Source organism: Rhinatrema bivittatum, chromosome 4 (assembly GCF_901001135.1).
Source record: "Rhinatrema bivittatum chromosome 4, aRhiBiv1.1, whole genome shotgun sequence".
NCBI classification, from domain to species: domain Eukaryota; kingdom Metazoa; phylum Chordata; class Amphibia; order Gymnophiona; family Rhinatrematidae; genus Rhinatrema; species Rhinatrema bivittatum.
The window spans coordinates 61,671,256-61,696,834 of record NC_042618.1 but is presented as its reverse complement, the minus strand read 5'-3'; the positions used below and the strand labels follow the sequence as shown (position 1 = coordinate 61,696,834).

The 25,579-nt window shown below is 43.6% G+C and overlaps 1 protein-coding gene across 1 annotated transcript; it reads right to left on the bottom strand.

The window, feature by feature from the left end:
* Positions 1–4,895: 4,895 nt before the first annotated feature.
* On the bottom strand, positions 4,896–25,125 carry LOC115089310 (potassium channel subfamily K member 16-like). Its single transcript, XM_029597410.1, has 5 exons — positions 24,803–25,125; positions 13,440–13,563; positions 12,267–12,433; positions 10,936–11,104; positions 4,896–5,652 (listed from the first exon to the last, which is right to left on the bottom strand). Exons 1-5 carry the CDS (start codon positions 24,998–25,000, stop codon positions 5,330–5,332), a joined length of 981 nt encoding a protein of 326 aa, XP_029453270.1. The 5' UTR covers positions 25,001–25,125; the 3' UTR covers positions 4,896–5,329.
* Positions 25,126–25,579: the final 454 nt, after the last annotated feature.

Below are 25,579 nucleotides of genomic sequence, written 5' to 3'. Positions count from 1 at the left end.
AAACTATTGTTTAAATCATTTATGGTACCTGAATATTAGAGGGTTGCTAATGTAATGCCAATTTTTAGAAAGGGATCAAGGGGTGATCCAGGAAACTACAGACCAATGAGTCTGATGTCTGTGTTAGGCAAAATGGTAGCAACTATCATAAAGAACAAAATTATTGAATATATAGATAGGCATATTTTAATGGGACAAAGCCAAAGGGAAGTCTTGCCTTACCAATCTGCTACAATTTTTTGTTGGCATAAATAAACATGTGTATAAAGGTTAGCCAGTTGATATAGTGTAACTGGATAATCAGTCAGCATTTGACAAAATCCCTCATAAGGGACTTTAGAAAGACAGGGGATAGGGGCCCTGGGAACTAGTAAAAATATAGAAGACAGAGAGTAGGGCTAAACAGTAAATTTCATCAATGGAGAAAGGTGATAGTGGAGTGCTGCAGGGAGATGTTCTGGGACCGATGCTTTTTAATATATTTATAAATGACCTGGAAATGGGAACAACAAATGAGGTGATCAAATTAGCCAATGACCACAAAATTATTCAAAGTTGTTAAATCACAAGTGGATTGTGAGAAATTGCAGGAGGATCTTGCAAAATTGGGAGATTGGGCATGCAAATGGAAAATTAAATTTAATGTGGACAAGTGCAAAGTCATGCATTTAGGAAAGAATAACCCAAATTATGGCTACACAATGCAAGGTTCCACATTTGGAGTCACCATTCAGGAAAAGGATGTCATTATTGATAATACATTGAAGTCTTCTGCTCACTGTGCAGTAGCAGTCAAAAAAGCAAATAGAATGCTAGGAATTAATAGGAAAGGAATGGAGAATAAAACAGAGAATATCATAATGGTTCTATAGCGCTCCATGCCGCGACTTCATCTTGAGTATCGTGTGCAGTTCTGGTCACCATATCTCCAAAAAGATAAAGCAGAATTAGAAAAGCTACAGAGAAGGGCAATCAAAATGATAAACAGGATGGAACAAGTCCCCCATGAGGAAAGGCTTAAGAGGTTAGGGCTGTTCAGCTTGGGGAAGAGATGGCTGAGGGGGGATATGATACAGGTCTATAAAATAATGTGTGGAGTGGAACAAGTAAACATGAATCGGTTATTTACTCTTTTAAAAAGTGCAAAGACTAGGGACACACAATGAAGTTACTAGTTGATACACTTAAAACTAATATGAAAAATATTTTTTTACTCAATGAATAATTAAGCTCTGGAATTTATTGCCAGAGATGTGATGAAAGCTATTAGTGTGGCTGCATTTAAAAAAGGTTTCGACAAGTTCCTGGAGGAAAAGTCCATAAACCATTTTATTATGATGGAGTTGCAGAAATCCACTTCTTATCCCTAGGATAAGCAGCTTGGAATCTTTCTAACCCTTGGGATCCTGCCAGGTACTTGTGATTTGGATTGGCTACTGTTGGAGACGGGATGCTGGGCTTGATGGACCTTTGGTCCAGTGGCATAGCCAGAATTGATTTTTGGCTGCCAAAGGTTAATATGGATGGGCACTAAGCATACAGATCTAAGCCATAGTCACAGCAAACACCATTAATTCCACAGCAATAATCTTATCTATGAAAAAGCAGCACTGCAAATACTGCAACATGCCCTGGAACAGCTTTTCTTAATTAGGGAGGAAGCAAAGACAACTGTGGGGTCAGGATGTGCAGTTTTCAATGAACTCTTTGGTACCTGCTACCTCTCCTGAGTCTTGCTACTTGTGGTGATTGTGTTGCTGCTGCTCTTCTGTGATAGTGGAAAGAGAGCAAAATTGGGAAGCTGGAGGGCATAAAACTCGCTTTATAATGAATAGACCCACTGAAAATAGTGGGGTCTGTAGGAGATTTCAGAAGTTTATACCATGTATGCAAGCAAATGAATACTGACCCCACAAGAGGGATGCCAACTTCATAAAATGGATGCTGACATGTATTTTTCAACAGAAAAACGAGATAAGGAACTTCTGACCAAAAGACAATACGTGCCCAGGTTATCTTATCTGCCTGTTTAACTAAGGGCTATAGCTTTTTTCCACAAACAATACTGCCTAGGACAGGGACTGGTCACAGAGGTGAAAACAACACAAATATGCCCAGAGATGAAAGACAGCCTATCCAAAGGGCAGTTTATCAGACATGTCAACTCACAGAAAAGTGCTGACTCCACAAGACAGTTTGTGGGTTAAGAGGTTGCAGGACCGAGATCATATCCTGGTCTGGGGTTGTCAAGAAGCAGGAGAAGTGACCAATGTTCCTTCCAAGGAGTGAGTAGGTGTGTGCAAATTTTTTTTCGTGTGACCAACAGTCTTTTTAAACCAACAATTTTTTAGCACCAGTATTAGCATTGCATTTCTGCATATAGCACAAAGCAAATAAGCATGTGAGCAGCTATGTAAAGCCTGTAAGCAACGCTCTAAAATGTATAAGTGATCACTCACATGCTCAGCATAGAGGGAACTGTGGAAGTGACTCCCCCCCAATGGGAAAGGAGAGCCAGCAGTCTGAAATGGAGAAACAACCCCATCTGTCCCACTGCTTGACTATGCATGAGCTTCTTAGATATTCATGCTTTGCATGTTAAAAACAGCCAGGGAGAGGGCTCAATGGGCTGGCAAAAGAATTATCATTAACACCTAAGGATGACCCAAGTCAGCACTCCCTGTCCCTCCCTGCGATGAAGCAGATGGGCTTTGGTGTCAGCCCTGCTGTTACCTGGCTGTTCATCTCAAACCTTTTTCTTCTCCAGGGGCTCAGACCAGCCTCAGCCCAGCAAGCAACTGGGGCCAAGAATGCCTGTTCCCTTTGGCAGATTCTGCCTCCTCAGAGACTACTTCAGGGTGAAACGGAAGGTAATCTCCTAAAGTCATGGGGTTAGTTAACTAATGTATCACTGAATTTCCTGTGATTTTGTATGAACAAAATGGGTGGATTCCAATCAATCCTCTAACATGAATTCCTCCCCAGCTCTATAACTTGCGTACATATTTATAATGACCATCATACTAGGCATCATCGGCAATGTTCAGCACATATCAAATTCTCCACCATATATATAATCATAGGTCACTCCTTCAATTTTTAAATGTTTTTACAGATAAAATGTCCAAATAACCAAATAAGCCATAGGTGCCTTTTTTTCTACTTATCTTTTTCTTTAACAAGTTTGCCGTTATCTTCTCCAAGTAAATAAATATATTCTTTATTACACTTATTGGCGAGCTTGTTAAAGAAAAAGATAAGTAAAAAAAGGCACTTGTGGCTCAGATAGTAGGTAGCAAATCTTTAAATGGCCTGCCCCCCAAATGTTTGCCACTCTAGGCACAGGCCTAATGTGCCTATTGGAAAATCCAGGCCTGGCACTACCCATCCTGACAGGTGTGGGGGAGAGGGAAGGAGGTGCACTGTTTCAGATAGGTTACAGAACATCCTTATATTGCTTACAAGTCTATACTAAATAGTGAGTGTTTTGGCATGTTAACACTTAACACACTTTTTTGAATAAGGGCTACAGCAGGGCTGGCCAAATCCCATCCTCAAGAGCCGTGAACAGGCCAAGATTTCAGGATGTCCACAATGAATACACATGAGATATATTTGAATGCACTGCCTCCATTGTATGCAAATCTGTCTCATGCATATTCATTGTGCATATCTTGAAAAGCTTGCCTATTTGTGGTTTTCAAGGACCAGAGTTGGCCACCCCTGGGCTATAGTATTTGCTATAAATTTTTAATTTATGTGATTCCTGGGTACACAAGATATCTAAAGGGGTATAATAGTCATGAATGTTTGAGAACCACTGCCCTATAACACTAGTATGCCCTCATATTGGGAGATGCAGATTGGAAAACAGATTAAACTGGACTGCTACAGATCCCTAAACAGAAACATGCTTCAGATAGCATGTACAACCATGATTAGGTAAACACAGACAGATGCTACTAAATATATAATAAGTGATCAGAAATAGAAATATGCAATCAAAAACTAAACTGGAAACCCCAAAAACCCAGAATCTTCCTACAGTGCAAAATACAAAAATATCAGAGATGCATATTTTCCAAAACTTAAAGAGAAAATGAAACACCTCTAAAAGAAGAATGAGGAGAAAAAACTCCTAGGAGGACACAACATTTACTTTTATATACCGCCGCTCTCACCCAAAGGAGACCCAAGGCAGTTTACAACAAGAAGATAAGTACAATAATAAGCATAAAATATCTAAAAATCAGCAGCAAAAATTAAACAAAACAGTCTTCCAAAAGTGCATCCATCCTCTACTATAATAACAGGAGAGACAGCAATTAGAGCACTAAAATATGCTGTACTCTGCCACTAGGCCATAACTATAATCTGATTAGATGCAATATGAACCAGCACCAGAACCTGGAAACTGTTCTTGCTATTGTCCCTTCTTTAACCTATAACTTACATATGTTATCACATATCTAAGTTTTACATAACACTTACTTTGGCAAAGCATGTGCAAATTGTCCTGCCAATGAAGTTTCCTTAATCATAAGCTGACTCAAGTCTCAGTGCCTGGTCCCTAGGAATCTCTCGCTCAATGCTTCTTCTCCCCCCATGATGGTAGAGAGCCTAGAGGGGAGGATGAGGGTTTAGACTTGAGAGACTGCTGGGGAAAAGTAGGGGCAAGGAGGGTGAGTCTCATCCTCATCCTTGTGTGCTCCCTTCCCCACACAGTCTCACTGTCACTCCCTATCATTAATCGCTTTCACTCCCCACAGCCTCACCCTCATACCACTCCCAAACCCCCACCCAAAGACCTATGTCCCATAACTTCACACTCATCCCGCCTCTAGATGCCCTCCTCTCCCCCCCCCCCCCCCCAAACTCATCTGCCACTGTGCAAAGCCATTTTGTACAATATTGTTGAATGTGTAATGGGAAAAATAAAGACCAATTTCCAAACCCCAGAAACACTCATCTTTAAGTAAAACCGTCAAACAATCGTTATTTCTTCTACTGGTTTCCTATGGTGCTATGTTATAGATGCCAAAAACATAACCCATTCCTTTCATATTGGAAGAAACAACTTTTTCCTGCAATATTTCATGTCGGTAGAAGCTCTTCTGTTTGTGCCTTCATGCCATTTAACATATGTAATACTCTTTCACCCCCTCTAGCGCACATTTTTCTATGTGCTTTGAAATGTATAACAAAATGGCATTGTATTTTCCACAACTATGTAGTATTTTTGCTCTTCCGATGCAATAGTTCTTAAAGCTGAAGAGTCCACTCTCAATAATCCTTAAGTTCAGGGCATCAAGGCTTCAGGTTTATGCTGTCAGGAGCTTGCCCCGTCCTCATTCCATGTGTCTGAAGGATCTGCCATCGCAGCATCCACCTTGGGGGCAGCCCCGCCAGTGTCCAACAGCACATCCTCTGTCTCAGGGCCAGAGCTGGTGTGCCAGGCTGCGTTTGAGGCTCTCTCCTTTCCTTTACCGGCCTTTACTTTTTTGTGGAAGTCTTTGGCAATTTTCTTTTCGGTGTCTTCCAAGCACGCAGTGAGTAAATTAAAGAGAAGAGCCAGCCATGCCAGTCCAAAAATGATCCAAATGGCAACCAGTGCTCGGTAATAGCGATAATATTTTCTGTCTGGATGTGAGCCTGTGGGAAGAAAGACGAAAGTCAAACGTATTAAAAAACTGTGTTAAAATGTACCATTTTTTTTCCATATATAAATGTATACATTTTATCCAAGTTATAGCTCTTTACTGAATTAAGCTGTTGTATCCTGCCTTTGGTGAGCAATAATCATTCAAAAAGGTAGGTAATAAATCCTGCTAAATAAATAAGAGTTTAAGTGTGATTGCACTTATGTAGCCTTTTATTTCTTTTTATACTGTGGATAGTTTAGTGATCCTACAGGGCATCTCATTTTCCTTTCTGTACATTGCATGCATGTGCGAGAAATAAGCTTTTGAACTGGCTAGCATCCCCTATAATCACATTTCTAACATTTTATACTGTGCCTTTCTGTATTGGATTTGCTATCACTTCCGAATTACTGTCTTACCCCCAGATTCATCAAAATGCTATAAAATTAGCAGAAATAGTGCCCGCAATAAAAAAAGGGGCTTGGTTAGGCTAATTACTCTGCTCCAGCAAGGTGTGATATGAGAGAGAGAGATTCCATATGGAGTCAGTCTGGCACTCTATATTTTTGTACCACTGTAGAGGGGCACTTTGAATCGGGGTGAGTTTCAGAAGGTTGGTGGGGGGGTTAGGGGGAGGGGTATTACAGAAACATTCTGAGGTACTGATAGTAACATTGACATCACTAAAGATTTGTAGTCATTATAACGGATGAAAAGTATAACTAGAATACTCAATGTTGAATACGCATTTGCGTTAGGTTATTTATCACATGCGTTAGGGCATTATCGTGTGCATTAAGGCCCTGACGCAAAGTGATAAATGACCCAGTTAGTTTGGTTAAAGGAATCCTTTCTGTACTATATAGGCTTAACTCTGCCTATGCAGCTCCAGTACAGAGATGGTCTACCTGATAATCCGTGGGCCTCTGAGATGCTTTTCTGATTACACTGTGGAGACTTTTACTGGGAGATTCCAGAAACTACCGAAAGATGCCATGAATGCTATCTCTGAGAGGGCAACTTTCAAAATCATTTCTCTTGGTATAAAGTAGTTTCCTTTACCCTGGGAAATCGGTGGGTTGAAAATCAGGCTCTCTCAATCCTGCTAGAAGTGTGCGCAGGCCTCCAGAGCACGCCCGCTTTCAGACAGATTGAGAGGGAGCCATTTCCAAAATTCTGGGCAGGTTCCGAAATTAACCCATGTAGCTTGACTTTTCGAATGTCCACGTGTTGTTTTCTGGAAAAATGTTGCCGGCTCTAAAAGCAAGTGCAAAATCTACAGGGTCTTCGAGCTCACTTCAGTTTTCAAGGGGGAACGTATACACGTCCCCTCCGTTTAAAATTTGGCGTGGAGTCCACAAGTATAAACAGTACCCGCAAACTTTGCACTAAAGGCAGAAAGGTTGAAACGTTTTCTGAGCTCTGCAATATTTCAGTGTAGCGAAGAGACAATACAGCCCTTCAAGGAAGAACATGTCTTTATTAATAAAGGATTTTGTTGCTGTATGCGCTGAGGCCTTTTCTAGATTTTGTGCATCTTGTGGCTCTTTGCTGCCTTCTATGGCCTATTGGAGAGCTGCTGAAAGTCCCAGCAGGGGAAGAAAGCATTCCTTGTCAGTTTGGCTGTTACAAAATAGTGACAGCAAGAGAAAATGGTGATAATTTAGTTATCAGGTAAAGCAAACAAATCAATCCAATTTTTCATTTTGTTCAGAGTTTTCCTTGATTCCTGAGAAACTACTGGTGTTCAAAGATCTTGGTTGTGCTTTTTATGTGGCCTTTTTCATCACTTTGACTTAGTGCACCGCTAACCTGCAGTGCTGATCCTTATCAGAACTGCACAAACTCATCACAGGGATGCATGGAAACTAGGAATACAACAAGAACGGCTGAAAAATAAACACAGAAGAGGACTTTTCTTTCTTTTTTTTTTAAATGGAAGCATAGCCATATAAAATGCGGAAGCTTTATGCTGAAAAACTAATAGTAAAATACAAGAAATAAAATATTTGCTTACAAAAAAAAAAATAAAGATGACCTAGGTATAAGACCAAACGTGAAAGCTAGAGAGCCAAAAATACCAAGAAGCTGATATTTTGAAGAATCTATGCTTTAAAACATTCTTGCTCATGACAGGCCCGGATTTAAGATTTTGGTGCCCATAGGCAGGACCATAGGATGAGAGCAGGGACCTTCCAGGAGCTCGGAGGGTGGGGATTTTTACCATCGGAGGGGAGGGTTGTTTGGTCATAGTGCCATGGTGATGCCTTTTTGAAGCGGCAGTGGTGCGTGACCCTAAAATAAATAGGAGAAGGCTCCTCTTAGGCGTGGGAATTTGGTGGCCCAGGCAGTTGCTTATGTTGCCTATGCTAAATCCAGGCCTGGCTCACTAGGGATAACAGCATCGGCTTCTAGCAAGAACTGCCAAGTAAATTCACTCCCGTGGCTTCATATCTGTACCTTCTTGCTCCTAACTGTGTCGTGCTTGTTGTGTCAGTGCAGTGACCGAAGTCCTCAGATGCACCCTAGAGTCTGGTGACTGGACCACGTCTCCCCCGGATGAAATACTGTGGAAAGTATTTTCCAAAGCAAGAAGAACAAATACCTGGGCCCATGGAAGAGGTTCATTTCTTTTTTGATCCGCGTGCAAGATTTAAATTCACACCTAGCAACAAAATAAGTAAGTGTAGACATGATCCAGAGGGGTACACCATGCACCTAGCTGCGCAAGTGTTTGCCTTTTGAAAAAACAGAGTCACACAAATGAACGATGGCTGCAAGCGGTGTTTTTCATCAAAGTGGCATGCGGCACAAACACGCAGGGAAGTTCTGTCACCTTGTATGCATCTCGCTTTGGTTTGTTTATACCGTTCCATGGAGATCTGAAACCTTTGCTACTGTAGCACTTCTCATTCTAACCTTAATTGCTCTGTATGGCCAGGAAGACTATATTAAATGTAAACATCTACTTTATTAATGGAAAATGTAGAAGCTTTAGTTGTGCAAACAGAAAACATGTGTTTGAAGATGGAAACAGAATAGTGCTGCAGCCATTAGCAGAGCAGCTACGCTGCTGATACATCAGTGATAGTCCAAGTACAGTCCAGGAGAACTTGCAGCCGTCTCTAGCACTTATTCCTGATCTCTTCTTCTTCTTTTCTAAAATGCAGCTTATAACTAATTTCCCATACCTAAGAGAACTGGATATGTATTTTCACAGAACTAAAATAATAAATGGCCATTTTGCAAAATTAATTCATAGGATCATCGCTAGCACATCACACCTAGGGGCAAATGTAACAAACAATTGCTCCAGTTTTGCTCTGGCATTTTTCCATTGGAAAAAACTGGCACATTTTAGTAGATATACATGTTTAGCAGTTTTTGCACCGAAGTAAAATTGGTGCAGAGGTTTGATACGTCTGCGCCCTGGTCACTAATGCAAGTTTATAGATGCTTTGTGGATGACGCATATGAAGCTAGGTAAAGGCAGATTACAATAAAGCTAACACAGTAATTATAAAGAGGCACCTGATACCTAATAAAAAAAAAATACTGTTGTATTATCCAGAAAAGCTGAGTCCCATCTAACTTGTATCATTTTTTTCTAGATCACACTGATATCCAAGGCAGTGACCCAAGTGAGGCTGCTTCAAAGGAGCACAAAGTCATTAAAGATTTTTATGTGGTTGATGAAGGGATTCCTATGATATTTCAATCACTTTCATCATATTCTAATCAGCTCCTATACCCTGCACAGCCTTCCTCTCCCCTCAATCCCCAGGGCAAGGAGGGAAGGGTTAAGAAATGAGGATTCAAGGGAGAACACCCCCTCCAACACTGCCACTTTAGAAGGAAAATATGGAGTCTCCAAGGCGTCTAGTGAGAGACTCCCTCCTTAATCCAAATCAGTCTTCTGCTGTTGCATCTCCTCAATCCATCTGAAGAGGTAGACCAAGAGCATTTCTCTTTAAGACAGGTCTGTAAGCATAATCTGAGGCAGGTGTTAGATCGTGACAGCACATGAGAGGCACCTGGGAAGTCAGAATACAGATAACACTGTTCACCTGTAGAGCTGAATAGCAGACAGACAACATGTAGAGGAAAACCGTCAAAAAAGCATAGAATTAAATGTCTGAATCGGGGCATTTGGTTTTATTGATATAATGGTAAGGACCCTAACAGATCCTTACCAGGTATATACCGTGTATGTCTCTCACACTGAAATAGTTCTTGAGGCTTGCAGGAGAAGTGAATTGGAATTTGGAGAGGGAGAAATCCATCCTTTTGTCTCCCTGCCTGCAGTGGTTGCAGGAGTGGCACTGCAGTGTTAAGGCAGCCTGTGTAGTGGAAAAAAAACCTATTGTCTCTGCCTGAAAGACGTAGTAGGTATCTTTCCCCTTTTTCTAATACATTTGGAGTTTGAGAATTTCCCCTTAGACAATAGGAAGATAGCATCATCCTCCCAGGGCTGGCCTCCAACGGATCAAGGAACGCTAGACTCTAACTAGGAACCTGCAGTCTGCTTGCTGTAGTTTTTTTCTTTTCTGGAAGAAGACGGAGATTCCTGACAGCTATAGTAGATGATGCAAGGGTGCCGGCCTGGCATTGAAGCACGGACAGAAAGGAGTAAGTTCCCAACTGGTACCAACAGGAAGGAAGATGAGGAAATTCATGTAACCTAGATTCAAGGAGCAGAAGTACAAGGGATGACCTATTAGTAGAGGGATCATCAGGGATAGTCCCAATGCCAAGGAGTTGGGATTAGTTCAAAATACCCAGAGTTTTGCTATGAGAGTTTGCAAGAATGCAGCTTATCCTTATGGATTCGTCTCCAAGAACATGTATATACTATGCTAAATTGTCACTATTCAAGAAGTTATGCATCTGGAAACTTTACTTTTATTGGAACAAAGCTTATGTGAGGAGTGGATTTCATGAGTTACTGTCAGTCCTGAATCTCGAGGGCCCTGAAGCTGTGCTTCTCCCCTGCTCAGGCGAACCAACAGGGCTACACCAAGCTGTGCCTGGTCTTGGCGACATCCTGCAGCTGATCCCTCCTTGCTAGTGAAGACACAGGAAGGGGGCAGGAGGTTTACAAAAAAACAAAACAAAACAGCATAACGTGTTAAATATTGCACTAGACAAAATGCTGACTGGAATTTGGATTCCATATCCAGGTATAGTTCACACTTATAGAAATCTTTTTAGATGCCCAGAATACAGACCCTGTTTTAAAATGTAACAATTATAGAAATAATCAACAGGGAAAAAAAAGCACTAATGTCCTTACCTACTACATAATCCCCAAAACCAATGGTGCTTAGGGAGATGAATGCATAATAAACCCCTTCCCTGTAGTTCCAGCCTTCCATGTTCATAAAGAATATTGGTGGTATGCCCAGAAATGCAATAATCCCAGTGACCAGGAAAAAGAGCATGGTCAGAAGCTTTACTTTTTTCTGAAAAATAAGAAATAGTGCATATAATCCAATTCAGCCAATATATCACTCGCTACATGTATGTTACACTCATAAATGTAAATTCAAATCAACCAGGGCCATATTCGCTGGCACAAAACAGCAACAAAAAATTCAAACTAAGACCTCTACCCTTCGGCTTGACAAGGTACCCACTGCTAGATTTCGAACAATTTCAATATTAGCACAATAGTTTCACAAATCACAAATAGAAGTGGTATAATCATCTGAGAGGATGAAAAGTGATCCAACCTGAGATTTACACAACCTGGAATTCTAGTGAAACAAAGGCCTTAAAGGATCCCTGAGGCTGAGTAGGAAATCATATCTCAGGAAATAAAAGATGCATTATGACTTAGGGAGGTAGAGGATTCTGAAAGCATCTAGTTCCCCTGAATTCTTCTAGCACGAAAACCACATGGTATGGCTAGGTCCAAGATAGAATTCCAGACAATAAATGAGGTGTTGAAATTTCATATCTTTCCAATGCCCAGAGTGGGTGAGCTAGTTGAAAGAATGAGGATGGCCCAATTTATATCTGCCTTACATGTAACAAAAGAATATTAACAAGTCCCAGTAATTCCTAGTGTCAAAGAAAAAATAGCATTCGAATGCCAGCAGGTCATAATACTTTCATTTGGCTTCCATGGAGTGCCTGTCGCCTGTCAAGGCTTGATGGGTCACCTGTTGACCCTGCAGAAAGCAGTGTTTCACCGCCCTCTCTTGGAGGCCCACGTAACTGGTCAGGTTTTCTGGATGTCCATAAAGAATACACATGAGATAGAGTTGCATACATTGGAGAACCATGGTATGCAAATCTATCTCATGCATACTCATTGTGGAAATCTTGAAAACCCGAATGGCTAGATGTGCCTTTAGGAGGCGGTTGAGAACAATTGGAATAAGGTATATTCTGCAGCATATCTGGATGCTCTAACCTTCTACAGTCCAAACTGGGTCTCATACCCAAAACACTTGCAAGAAGTCAAAAAAACAACCCAAAAACGCATGCCGAGCAAAAGGAAGCACAATCTCTAGGATATACAACTTAGAAAGAGGTCTCATGAAATTCCAAGTGAGGAAAATAGATGCCATAGACTATTGGATTATATGCACTATTTATTACACACTTGAGAAACATTACCTTTTCCATTCCCTTGTTAGATAAACATCTTCCAAGCCTTTCACACAATAATGAAAGTGTTTTACTGACATGACCCAAAACTATTATATTCAAAGGAATTCCAAACAGAGCATAAATAACACAGAAGATCTGACCACCTGCAGTTCTTGGAGCCAGGGTACCATAACCTGTTGGAAGATGAAATAGTTGTACATATCAGTTTCTGAGCAATATTTTCATATAATTTTTGCTTAAAGAGAGCTCAGCATCTGAAGAGGAGGTAGGAAAAACTCTGCAGAGCAATGTGCGCTAAATGCCTAGACATCTTCAAGTGTGAACTTAATAATCTTTACGGCAGATCATGGTAGAAATAATTTATGAGTATCTCTCTCTGGGATTGAGTATCTTTAAGGAAAATCTCCCCTCGGTACTTGAAGTTCTAGATGTTTTAATGCATGCCACATTACGTCAATTTGGTTTATGATAAACATCACCCTTCTATTTTTCCTACATGTCATTTTAGCTTACATGAAATCTCATGATTGTTTACGCAGCCTTCAGAGTTCCTAAAAAGTAAAAACAGATATGTGGTTGAATCTGCTATTGTCCAATAAATCAGGATGCCCAAATACATATCTCCAGTTTCACCTTAGAAGCAATATAGCAAAGATAATGTCATACACTTGATACATTTTAGAAAGCTTGCACTGATTAGAATAAGACAAAAGTTTGAAATCAAATATATTGCAGCTCTAGTACCTATGTTGGCCCTAGAAAAAACTGGAGTCCTAGTAGGTGGTGATACCCTTTAAAGGACCCACAAAAAAATATATTATGGTATATGAGCTTGTGTCTACAATGTCTTCTTTTATTGGTCCTTTAATAGGTATCATCACCAACTAAGACTTCATTTTTCTCCAGGACCAATAATGTTATTAGAAATATACCACGACTGACTACATTTTTTGTCATTTTGTAATCTGTGCAAGCCCAGGTAAAGACGGATCTTAGCAAATTTCACCAAAACCTGGTAAATTTGACACGTTTTTTATACTTCTTGGAAAATAAATATTCTATACAATTTCCTAAATATCGACAAGCTGAGAAATGTACTGAAAATGACCAGTTGCTTTTATGTTAGCAGAGCATCTAAACCTCCTCGCTGCAGGAAAAAAAGTTAGAAAGCCTACCTACCGATGGTAGTTACAGTGGAGCCCACAAAAAAGAATGAGCTGCTGAAGTCCCAGTTACTGTGCTCAGCCAGCAGTGATTCATTAGATAGAGGGTATATTCCTTGTTGGGTAGCTTCAATAATGACCTGTAATTAAGAGGAGGGTTTCACTTGCATTCAAGGTGATTATCCTCTATACAATAAGGGGCGGATTTTAAAAGCCCCGCGTGCACCGGCGCGCGTAAAGCCCCGGGACGCATGTAAGTCCCGGGGCTTCCTGTCGGGGGCGTGGCGGGGTGACGTGGCGTTTAGGGGGCGGGGCGCGGCATTTCGGGGGCGGCGCCGTGGGCGTGGTTTCGGCCCGGGGGCGTTTCGGGGGTGTGGCCGCGGCCTCCGGCACAGCCCCCGGGACCGGACCACGGAGCGGGGCAGCCAGCCGATGCGCGCAAAGTTACGCCTGCTCACGCAAGTTTTTAAAATCTGCCCCATGGAGTGCAATCATTTTAGATGTAACCAAATGAATTCTGAAATTCCCAGGAAAACATAAAAATCAAAATTAAAAAGAACAAGAATCATTTTTGGCATTTCTGCAAGCAATGCATTATTTTACCTCTTTGAATAACAATAACTCATATAAATGTGATGGACAGCTAAAGACTTTATATTTATATAAAGGCAGATGAATATTTCTAAATGGTACGTCTATGGTAGATAAATGTGAGAACAGTGGGTGAAAAAATGTTCTGTGTTGGATGGTTGGTACTTACTACTGACTACAGTCATGTCTATGGTAGAGACATGTAAAATATTAATGCACATCTACTGACATTACCATCTCAGTGGTCTGTAGATTTAGGAAAGAGCTCACTCAAGACTTGGCACTATTTTTTGAAAATTGTTCAATAATGTCAGTGGGTATGAATTTAACAGAGATACAACATAACATTTTGCATAGAACTTATATAACTAGGTTGAAGGATTACCAAATGAAACTCTGGAGATAATGCAGAATGTCTTAAATATAAAATACATATGGCTACTCTTCCTCAAGCTTCCAAAAGTTTGATAATTAAACTCTATAAGCATTATGACCCTACCACCAAATCTCCTAGAATAATCCTGGGAAAAAAAACCCAACACATAATTACAGGCATGAATTTGTTTTTATACACTTGTATTTTGTTTGTTTAAAAATGAAATGATCCTCTTCCCTCAGAAATTAATTAATTTGTTTTTACTTTTGTTTGGGAACGTCAATGAAAAAAAATCCCAAACCACCCCCAAATTCAAACCCTTCCCCCAGAGCACACTTAATCCTTCTGAAAAAGTTTCCAATATAGAAAAGAGCAAGAGCAATCCCCAATTGCTCCTACCCTGCCAAATCCCGGTTTGAAAATGGTGCCAGCCGGGCTTCAGGCCGATGCCAATGCCATTTTGTCATATGGCTGTCGGCTACAGCTTCGTACATCAAAATGGCACCAGCCCCGGGGCCAGCTGGTGCCATTTTTTAACCAGTAATTGGCGGGACAGGAGCGTGCCCTTTCCACATCAGAGACACCTGAGGAAGGGGCAAGCATGATTTGGGGGAGAGGAATAAAGGTGACCGTTTCTTTTTCATTTTTCTTTTGGGGGTTTAAAAAAAAATTGAATGTTTATTTTGGTTCAGCAAATGAAACAAACCAAAGCAAACAGTTAACGACATAAAACCTTGCCCTGAAACATTTCTTCCTTACACATAATTGGACATTATGAGGCTAATATTCAAAAACATTTAACCACATAACTAATGAGCTATTTGCTAATATTGCTGGTACTTATCTAGCTATCATTTATCCAAATAAGTTAAGACCGTTTTGGGGGCATTCTGGGCCGGGGCAGGGATGAGATAGTCAGGAAATTTATTTGGCTAGCTCTGATATTAGAAGTTAGCTGAATAGGGTTTTTGGCTAACTCTTGCCAGCCCCAAGAGCAGGTCTAACTTTATGCTTAACTGGCCAATTTCAAAAGAATATGGCCAGTTAAGCTTCTACGTTTGGGGGTGTCAGACACATAGGTAGGGATGGGTTGGCTTCAGGGAACAGGAGCAGCTGGGGAAGAGGGGATGACTCCCCCCAGCAAGTTACACTTTTGAATTGCAGGAGAGGGGCTGGCACATCTCAACTCTCTTGGCCCATTTTCCTTCAACATTTCAGAGAGTTTGGGTGGGTGCACAAACTCGCTGGCCCAATATTGAAATCCACTTGGGAGGAGGGGCATGGCTGCAGGGCCAAACTTTTTTTTTTTTTTTAATGTGTCCGAACTTAACTGGCTGAATTGTTATGAATGTGTCATCTGTGAGTTTTGGGGGTAGACTGCAAAAATTATATCTAAATTAAAAGAACTCCATATTGCATTGGTTGAAGGTAATCTCTGAAATGACTGGCTGGACTGAACAAGAATGTTTCCCCTTACTATTCACCGTAGGAAAAAAACATTCATATTCTGTTGTCACTTCAGTAATAGTGACACAGACTTCCTTCCTTACTATACATTTTTGTGAAGTAACACAAAACCCTGCAAAACAAAATGTCACTCAGACAGAACCCATACAGCAAACCTGCCATACCTAGGCCTGGATTTATCAAAATGCACTAAATATCGCATGCGATAGGAAAAGGGGTGTGCTTTATGGTAATAGGCACTTTATGCAATTTGCGCTAATACCTATGTGAAGCACTATCTTAGTGCAAACTGTGATAACCAATGGTGGCTCCCTGCTGCACAATGAACATTAGAGATGTGAATCGTGTCCTCGATCGTCTTAACGATCGATTTCGGCTGGGAGGGGGAGGGAATCGTATCGTCGCCGTTTGGGTGTTTAGAGTATCGTGAAAATCGTTAAAATCGTGAACCGGCACACTAAAACCCCCTAAAACCCACCCCCGACCCTTTAAATTAAATCCCCCACCCTCCCGAACCCCCCCCCAAATGCCTTAAATTACCTGGGGGTCCAGCGGCGGTCCATAGCTAAATCGGGGGAAGGGGGAGGGCAGGAAAACCGGCACACTAAAACACCCTAAAACCCACCCCCGACCCTTTAAATTAAATCCCCCACCCTCCCGAACCCCCCCCCCCCAATGCCTTAAATTACCTGGGGGTCCAGCGGCGGTCCGGAACGGCCTCCTGCAATTGAATCGTGTTGTCTTCAGCTGGCGCCATTCTGCGCCGCCATTTTGCAAAATGGCGGTGCAAAATGGCGGCGGCCATAGACCAACACGATTCGACTGCAGGAGGTCGTTCCGGACCCCCACTGGACTTTTGGCAAGTCTTGAGGGGGTCAGGAGGCCCCCCCAAGCTGGCCAAAAGTCCCTGGGGGTCCAGCGGGGGTCCGGGAGCGATCTCCTGCCGTGAATCGTTTTCCGTACGGAAAATGGCGCCGGCAGGAGATCAACTGCAGGAGGTCATTCAGCGGGGGTTCCGGACCCCGGCTGAAAGACCTCCTGTGAGTGAGTGGGAGGGGAAGAGGATGATAGAAGGGAAGAGGAGGGAGGGAGATGAGACAGAAGAGGAGCAGGTGTGAGTGAAAAGAGGGGAATGGGAGATCATAGATGGAAGGGGAGATGAGTGCGAGGGAGTGTGAGAAAGTGATAGGAGAATGAGTGAGAAGAAAGGAGGGGAAAGGAGAGGAGATGGATGAGAAGAGAGGAAGGGACAGATTGAAAATAAGGCAAGGATAAGCGATGGAAGGAACTGTGAGAGAGGGAAGGAGAAGATGGTGAGGATGAACAGAGGAGAAGAGGGAGCAAAAGGAAGGAAAGAGTATGAATGAAGAGAGAGAGAATGTGAGTGAGAGGGAAAGAGGGGAGGGGACAAAAGAGGGAAAAGGAGTATGAGTGAGAGGAGAAAGGAGTATGAGTGAGAAGTCAGGAGATGGGGAGAGAGAGGAATGCAAGGGAAAAACTAGGAAATAAGAGAGTTTGGAGGAATGGGGTAAGAATAATGAGAAAAGAGAGGGAAGAAGAGAAGAGAGCAAGAATGTATAGGGGAAGGCTTGTGGAGTGGGAGAGAGTGCACCATAAACACATCGTCTTGCCATTCACCCCAACCCACTTCCTTAGGGGGCAGATGCTAAGAAATGGGGGAGACTGGTGGTTGGGTTCCCAGGAGTGTGGCAGGGTTGCCAACTTCCTAGAAATACTTTTATTGGCACCCTATCTGCCATGCTTGTGTGGGAACCCTGGCCCCTGCCGCCCTCTTCCACAGCATTTCAAATCATCAAAAGGGCCGGACTCCAAAGGAGAATCCCCCAGTCTGCTCAGTGATTTGAAATGTCACCTGTAGCCCTTGTTTAAAATGTTTGGGGACCCCTGGTAATAGCGCTGGGTTTTTCTCATTGCCTTGTTCTGGACAAGCCAAAATGGAAACATTCGCATTTTTGTACAGTCCAAAGAGTGGGATCTAACATGCAAATCCTGCAGCCAAAAAGTCCAAGACTAAGGAAAGCTATTTCTGAGCTGGGTTCAGAAATCTTTTTGTTTTCGATGGAAGGGATGGTGACGGGGCAGAGCAGCTCAAAATCTTCTCCCTAGAAATTCTCCTTAGGTGCAAGAGCCCTGGAAAAATGCACTCACAAATATGCCATCAAGCTGACAATAGTCAGGCTTCTCCACAGTTTTCAGCAATTCTCCTGCTTTCACATTTTTCTTTGGAGCAATTATTCTTCTCTAGCAAATTTTATTTCATCAGTTTGTCGCATTCGAGAGACAGAGAGATTTAGGGTTCAGTAGCTGTGAACAAGCAGAGGGATTGAGGGAAGGACTCGTTAATGGATCAGAAAGGAAGGTAAAAGAGAGAAGAACTTTGACCCAATGATGAACTAGAGGTGGGATGTGTAAAGGGTATAATACTTAACACCTTCTCTGACATTTCTGTAAGTTTATTTGCACGAATTTTCCAGACATCTTAAAACTGTATTTCAACTGTTGGGTTTGTGGCATATTGTGGTGTCTTGGTCGAATTGGTGATGACTCCTCCCATGGGGAGGGGCCCCATGGGGAACCACAATGATTGGCTAGACTCTAGTAAACAGACACCGAGGAAAGAAAGCTTTATTATACTGCTGTTGAAGAGTTGAATCTTGCCCAAGGAACAGACAGTACTGTAGTAAGCTCAGACAGTCTCTGTAGTTGATGTTCTCATCCAGATGTAGCAAAGGTGCGGTAGTGTTCCGCAGCACGGGATAGGCCGAGCACCTGAAGAGTGGGATGAAAAGAGCTGGAGCGTAGTGATACTCACAGAGTAGCAGTGCTGATAACTTCCTTTGGTAGTTGAATGAAGAGAGGGACCCGAGGTCCGAGATGCAGGATACCCTGAGTAGAGTAGGCCCTCGAGGAGGGAGTACCTAGGAGCGTTGAGGGTTCCTGAAAGAAAGCAGACAGGACCCCCGAGGAGCGAGTACCCTTAAGGTTTAGGCAGATTAACCCCGGAGGGAGAGTAGAAGCGAGAGGCCCCGAGGATCGGGTACCCAGAGCTTCCGTAGGAGCGAGATACACCAGAGGGTAGTGAGGGATCCAAGCAAGCAGCTTAGAAGCGGTCAGAGTAGCAAAACCGAAGTCCTTGCTAACTCATTCAATTGGAGCAGAGAGGAGGTTTAAATAGCCGGAGGTACTGACGTCATGTGGTGGGGCCACCCCCGAGTTTCCCACCTTGACGTATTCAAAAACGTAGGCAGCATGCACGTGCGTGCCCTAGGAGGACGCATGGCAGACGGGGATGCCCATGCTGGCTCGGAGACGCCGAGGGTTTTGGCAAACAGCAGCGGAGGCAGCCATTCTTCCAATGGAGGAGGAAAAGGGTAAAAGAGGTGAGGCAGAGCGGTCGCAGCCGTCTGCAACAGATTGATGCAACATCAACATATAGTAATTGCTTTATTAGTAAGCTCTATGGAAAAGTATTTGTCATACATGTACAGTTTTGGTGACTCGGGAAAAGATTCTGAGCATTTGACTTTTTCTCCTCATTTTTTAAATTGAAGTCATTATAACCATGTGAAATATCTAGAACAGTACAATGGAAATGGGGCGGCTCTGTTATTATTTTTTATTTATTTATTTATTTATGGTTTTTATATACCGATGTTCATTTCAAAAAGAGATATCACATCGGTTTACAATAAGGTACAATAGGTAATTCACTATCCCCTAGGGAGCTTGAGGCAACCGCCTGAGGTAGCAAAAATTTGGATTGGTAAAAAGTGCCCCCCCAAAATGTGCTTGGGCGGCTGCCTCTCCTTGCCACAAGACAGATATTCAATGATGTACCCATGGAGGTCCCATACGCCATGGGCTGGAAGAAGAGATCCATAGCAGCACCAACTGAAGACACATCCACGGGGTTCCCACTCCCTGCAGGCAGAAGAAGAGCTCCGTGACAGCACTGCGAATAACGTTGTGCTGGCGGGGTTTCCACACCCCATCGTCAGAAAGAATAAGAAGATCGATGAGGAGAGGGAGATAAATGAGAGAGGAAACAAGGCAAGACAAAGGGTAAGGGATGGGGATGTGAGAGGAAGGGGGAGAGGTGAGTGAGAAGGAGGAGCAGGAGGTGTGTGAGTAAGAGGGAAGTGCTGAGTGAAAAATGAGGGAAGGGAAGGGGGAGAGAGTGAGGGGGAGAGGAAGGCAGGGGAGAAGTGAGTAAGAGGGGATGAGTAAGAGGGGAAGGAAAGGGTGTGAGTGAGAGGAGAGTGAAAGGAAGGAGCTGAATGAGAAAGGAGGGGTGTGAGTGAAAGGGAAGGGGTGTAAGCGAGATGGAAAGGGAGGAAAAGAGGAGAAAAGATGGGAAGCAAAAAGGAAGCAAGAATGTATGGGGGTGAGTAGGAGAGAGTGCAAGACTGCCTAATGCTCTCCAGTTTTGGGGATGGCACAGCAATGGCAGAATGCAACAATTGCGCCTTCTTGTTCTTTTGGCCTTTGTGGGCCCGGAAGAGGAGGTTTTGCATGGGCCTGCCCAGGTGGGAAGAAGGAGGCGACATCGTCATGGCCAGAAGGAGTAGGAGCAGCATCGGTCTGTGTAGCCAGAAGAAAGGAGCAGGAGCAGCAGCCGTAAAAGGAGTCCCCTCAGCAGTGTGGGCCTAACGTAAAGGCTGCTGCCACTTGTGCGTTCCAGAGGGAGAGAAGTGTGAGGGTGTGACCGTCTGCTGTTTTGCACTCCAGAGGGAGAGAAGTGTGAGGGTGTGACCGTCTGCTGTTTTGCACTCCAGAGGGAGAGAAGTGTGAGGGTGTGACCGTCTGCTGTTTTGCACTCCAGAGGGAGAGAAGTGTGAGGGTGTGACCGTCTGCTGTTTTGAAATATTTTACTGCTTTTTGAGAACTAAGTTTTGGGGTTCATATTCAGTAAGATGTTTAGTGGACAAGTTAACTTGTCCCGTATATTCAGCGGAATTAACATCCCGCTGAATATACTTGCTTAAAGTTATCCGACTAACCATAGCTGGATAACTTTAAAGATAACTGGATATTCTTTTTGAATATCGCCAATTATGTATAAAGTGATTCGACTATAGTTAGCTGTATAACTTTGGTCTTAACCAGATAGCCTTTTTTGAATATATATCCAGTTAAGTTATGTTCCCTTAAAACAAAAACAAAAAAAATCGCAGCCACCTGAGTTACCAAGGCCCTACACTGCCGAACTAGTCACCCTCCAAAACAGGCCATGTACTGTACAAACTTACTGCATCATTCATCAAAATGCGTTATGGCATTAACGCATGCAAAAACACTGTAGCATGAATGCAAATTTTTGCAAGGGAGGAGTTTTGAACAGGAAGTAGTTAAATTAGGAGTGATATATTTTGAGAGAGAGAGAGACTCTGAGGAGGACCTCACTGTGTGCACCTATTTATATCTCTATAGGAGGGCCACCTAATAGATCGAGGTGAGGTTTAGTGGTGGTTTAGGGGCCAGTTTCGCATGTAGAGTGAGATGTACGAACAGCACAGTACATCATGGTGAAGATTTTACTTTATTTGGAGTGAGGAAAGTCTCACAAAGATTAAATTTTGTACTATGTTATCTCACCCTAGCGGAGTCCATCAAGCTAGGGTGAGAGAACATAGGCCCCCCTGCCCCTCCCCCTCCCCCACCCCTGCTCTGACTTTCCCTTGTAAATCGAAAATTTAAAATCTGCAGCCTCCAGATTTATCCCCCTATGCCCACCCCAACCCTTTCCTTTTTCCTGCCCCTCCCCCCTGACCCATACCTTTCTTTCAAGTTGGTCTCTAGGATCGTGGTGGCCTCCTACCATGATCTGGGACCAGCCCTTCCAGCAGATCTAAAGTTATGCAGCTAACTTAGGCCTGGATTTTCCATTCTCACAGAGAATGGTGAATCCAGCGGTAACGGGGGGCGGGCCTGCAAAAGCCGGCAGCGATCGCACCACCGCTGTGTTATCGCTGCCGGCTTTCGCACCCAATAGCGCCACTGTGAAAGGTGACGCTATTGGGCGCACTACTGGCAACAATAACGTAACTTTCCTTATCTCCACCAGCGAAGATACTGCCGCATCCGCCTCCTCGCCGCCCCGACTCCTCCCTGACCCCGCCCCCAGCAAGCTATCGCATGCGATTCCCAAAGCCAGCCCTCAGGAAGCCCCCTACTCCCTACTCCGCCCCACCTGGTGTGCCGCCCTGTGCAATTGCACGGTTTGCACACCTGGTGATGCCAGACCTGCTCACAGGGCCAGTCTCTCCCTTCTTGGGCCGCCAGCGGCACTGCAGGGCCTCTTCTTCAGCCGCCGGCGCCAGGAGCACCAGCAGCAACTCTGGGCTTGTTCTTTGCTGCCAGCTCTAGGAAATGCTGGCAGCGCCGCTGGACTCTGCCACTGCAGGTCCTTGCTTTTGCTGGCGGGATTTCCCCCACCACATCACTGTTCCGTGCCACCGCAGGCCTTCCTGCCAGCGGCAATGGCACCCCTCTCCCTGTTGCCAACTGGGGCGGACTGCACCCCACGCCCCCCCCCCCCCCTTAGTACGCCTCTGCTCCTTTCTCATGTAAAATCTGTTATTATAAATGCAGAATTTGTATTTGTGTGTGGTGAGAGCTGGGGGGGGGGGGGGGGGCACAAGGCTGTAAGTGTTGCCACATATTGAACCCCACCACACCCCCACCCACCATTCACTCATTTCCCACTTCTCCAGGGGGCAAATACTGAAGAAAGGAGGGAGGCAGGTTTTAGTGTTCCTGGGGGTGTATCAGGGTTGCCAGCCGCCTAGAAATATTAGCACTGACCCACTGTCTGCCAGTCCTTAAGGAACTCTGACCCCTGCTTCATCAAATCCTTCAGAAAAGAACTAAAAACTTGGTTATTCAGCCAAACGTTCCGAGACGGCGTGGGCTAAGCAACGCACATCTATCTTGAACCATTACACGTCCCCGGTCCCACTCTTTAGACTTACCTTCCTCGCACCCCCCTTTCCATCCCCACCCCTGCCCTCGATCCTCCTTTCACCTTCCCCCTTCTAAATCAACTTAAGTCACGACCCACCCCACCCACCTTGCTCCGATCTCCTATTTCAGCCCCTATCTTTCCGATCCTATATCAGCCCCAATCAATCCGATCTCCTATTACAGCCCCATTCAGTTCAATCAATCAGCTGTTTAGCACTTGCTCTGTTAATTTGATTTATTCGTACTATCAAGAAATGTTATAATAGTTCTATTAAGTAATTTCATATTCATATACAAATTCGGTTTGTAATGTTACACAATGTTCTAAGGTTAACTGTATGTATGATGTTGTTCTCATGTAAACCGGAGTGAAGGCAGAATGCTATACTTCGGTATATAAAAGATCCAAAATAAATAAAATAAATAAATAAATACTTCCCCCCCCAGACTGCACAGTGACCTCCGTCCTTGGCTGTCTCGATGGTTTGACCTGTGCCCTGCCTTGGGGAGGGGGTGCAGGGCAGAGTACCATCTCTCCCCTCGCCTCAGGCAGCCGATGGCCTTGAGCCGCCCTGCATTGGAATTCTTCCATGCATGGGGCAGAAGTGCGCTCCTTCAAATAATTCTCATTTACATAAGTATAAAAAGAGACTGAGAAAGGAAAGCACAAAGGCAAACAAACAAAACCCGTCCCTCTGGTTTGTGGGCCACTGTGCTATAAATACACAATCAATTATGGGATCCAGTACATTTACAAACCAACATAATACCAATTAATATAAAAGGAGTCACCAATATTGTTACTGTGGTGAATAAAGTAGGTTGTCATAAAGCACACTCATCCTTACTGAGCAGAAAGAAACGCCAGAGCAGGAGACATTCATTATATTAATTATATTCCCTCCCAATCTAATCTTAGATCTTGGCTGATATTTGGCTTACTCTCTCTCTAGCAGTATTTGGTTGACTGTTCACATTTATGAAAGCTGTACTAAAACATCTGGAGTTTGTAAATATGATGACAGTGGGGGCAAAAGCCTAAATTAATTTCACTGTCATTGTGGGGGGTAGAGGGGAGAATTAAAAAGCCTTCCTCATGAAGGGAGGATCTGGCTGCTTTTTTACTGTTTCTATTCCACCATACATGACTGGTCAGCCACATAAGCAGATCACTAATCAGGATCTGTAGGTAGGTAGGTAGGTAAGTAAGTAAGTAAGTAAGTAAATAAATATTTTCCTGTCCTAAAGGGCTTACCATTTATAAGCCCAACTTTCAGCCCTAGCCATGGGTACAGCATTTGTGAGAGTAAGTAGATGCGCAGAGATTAATGCTAGCCACACAGTTTATAAAATACCATGTATTTCAGCTCTGAACGTATGCACGTATGTTTCAGTACATGTGAATATTTCCAATGCATGCATGCTTTCTCTACCTATTTTATAAACATACGTGCGTTTATTTTACGGACAAAATAATCATGACACTGTGCAAATAAACACCCAGAATTACACTGGAAGGTAGGCATTTGTACTTGCACTCGTACTTGGAATCTTCAGTTCGCCGATACCTCTGCCAGTTCACCAAGTCCTTCTCCAGTTCACTAGACTTCTAGCACTTCACAGAGTTCCCACCAGTTTCACTCAGATCTCCCACCCAAAAACTACAAGTCTGATTTCACTTGCCTGAGACAGTTAGCAGGTTTAAAAGTGTATAAATAAGTTCAGCAATGCATCCATGTATATCTCTTACAAAATAGCAACTACCGTGTGCACTTGTGAACCAAGCCCTACGTGTACTCTCTAGGTTTATAAAACGGCACATATGTGACTACTTGCTATTTTGACATGCAGAAGAACCCCTTTGAAAATTCCCCTTTATGTTTATACCAGAGGCAATGGAGGGCATCTGCAGGATTTGAACCCTGGCTTCAGCTTGACCTGGTGTGTGCCACGTCACTTACCGCCACCAGCCGCTCCAGGTCTTCCTGGCTCAGGCAGGTGAAGTTGCGTAGGAAAGCGAGCTTGTGACGCTGGGTCCTGTTCTTCACTGCCTGCTCAGCCTTTTGCTCCAGCGCCTGGAAAACAGCTGCGCCTGCCAGCAGGTAGCCCAGGTAGCCCAGGGCTAGCAGCATGCTCATTCGCGCCTTAGCAGTGCACATGACCCAGCTGAGGGCTTGGAGAGGAGCAGGCTATTTTTTCTTTCAATAGTGAGGAAATAAAAGCACGGTCAAACTAGCTAAAATAATCAGCCCACGCTAATACATGCAGAGACGAGGAACTCCATCCAAAGTCCAAACTCTGTATAGGAAGCTAAATTCAGAGTTGGCTTGGTTAAGTGGTGATCAGGGAGTCGCTGAGGGCGGGCTCAGTCAGGCGGAGATGGAAGCGTGGGAGCTGGGAGAGAGGAGCATTGAATGGTCGAGTCTGCTTTTTTTTTTTTTTTTGCTAAAGTGGCTCAAAAAACCATGGAGATGGGTCCTGGGTGTGAGAATAGATGATGTTAACGTTTCCTTTCCTGTCTTAATTTCTAGAGACAGGCTTAAGCTATGCATGAGAGAGAGCAAGCACACGAATTGGAAAGGAGCAGGACCCCTTTCATCACCCTGCTGTGTTTTTGCTGAAGCTATCGGAGTTCAAGTCTCCCTGTGCCTGTAGCAGCATCGTCTGCTGGCAGGTAACAGATCAAGAACTTGATTGTGAGGTCCGGATTTGTTTTCTGAGGATTTGTGCCTGCCCAT

Excerpts from the sequence above, each read along its gene's own strand:
- LOC115089310 (XM_029597410.1), bottom strand. The coding sequence starts at position 25,000 with ATGTGCACTGCTAAGGCGCGAATGAGCATGCTGCTAGCCCTGGGCTAC. Across the intron at positions 13,564-24,802 it reads ACCTGGAGCGGCTGGTGGCG|GTCATTATTGAAGCTACCCA; the intron begins GTAAGTGACGTG and ends TCTTAATTACAG. Across the intron at positions 12,434-13,439 it reads CTCCACTGTAACTACCATCG|GTTATGGTACCCTGGCTCCA; the intron begins GTAGGTAGGCTT and ends ATCTTCCAACAG.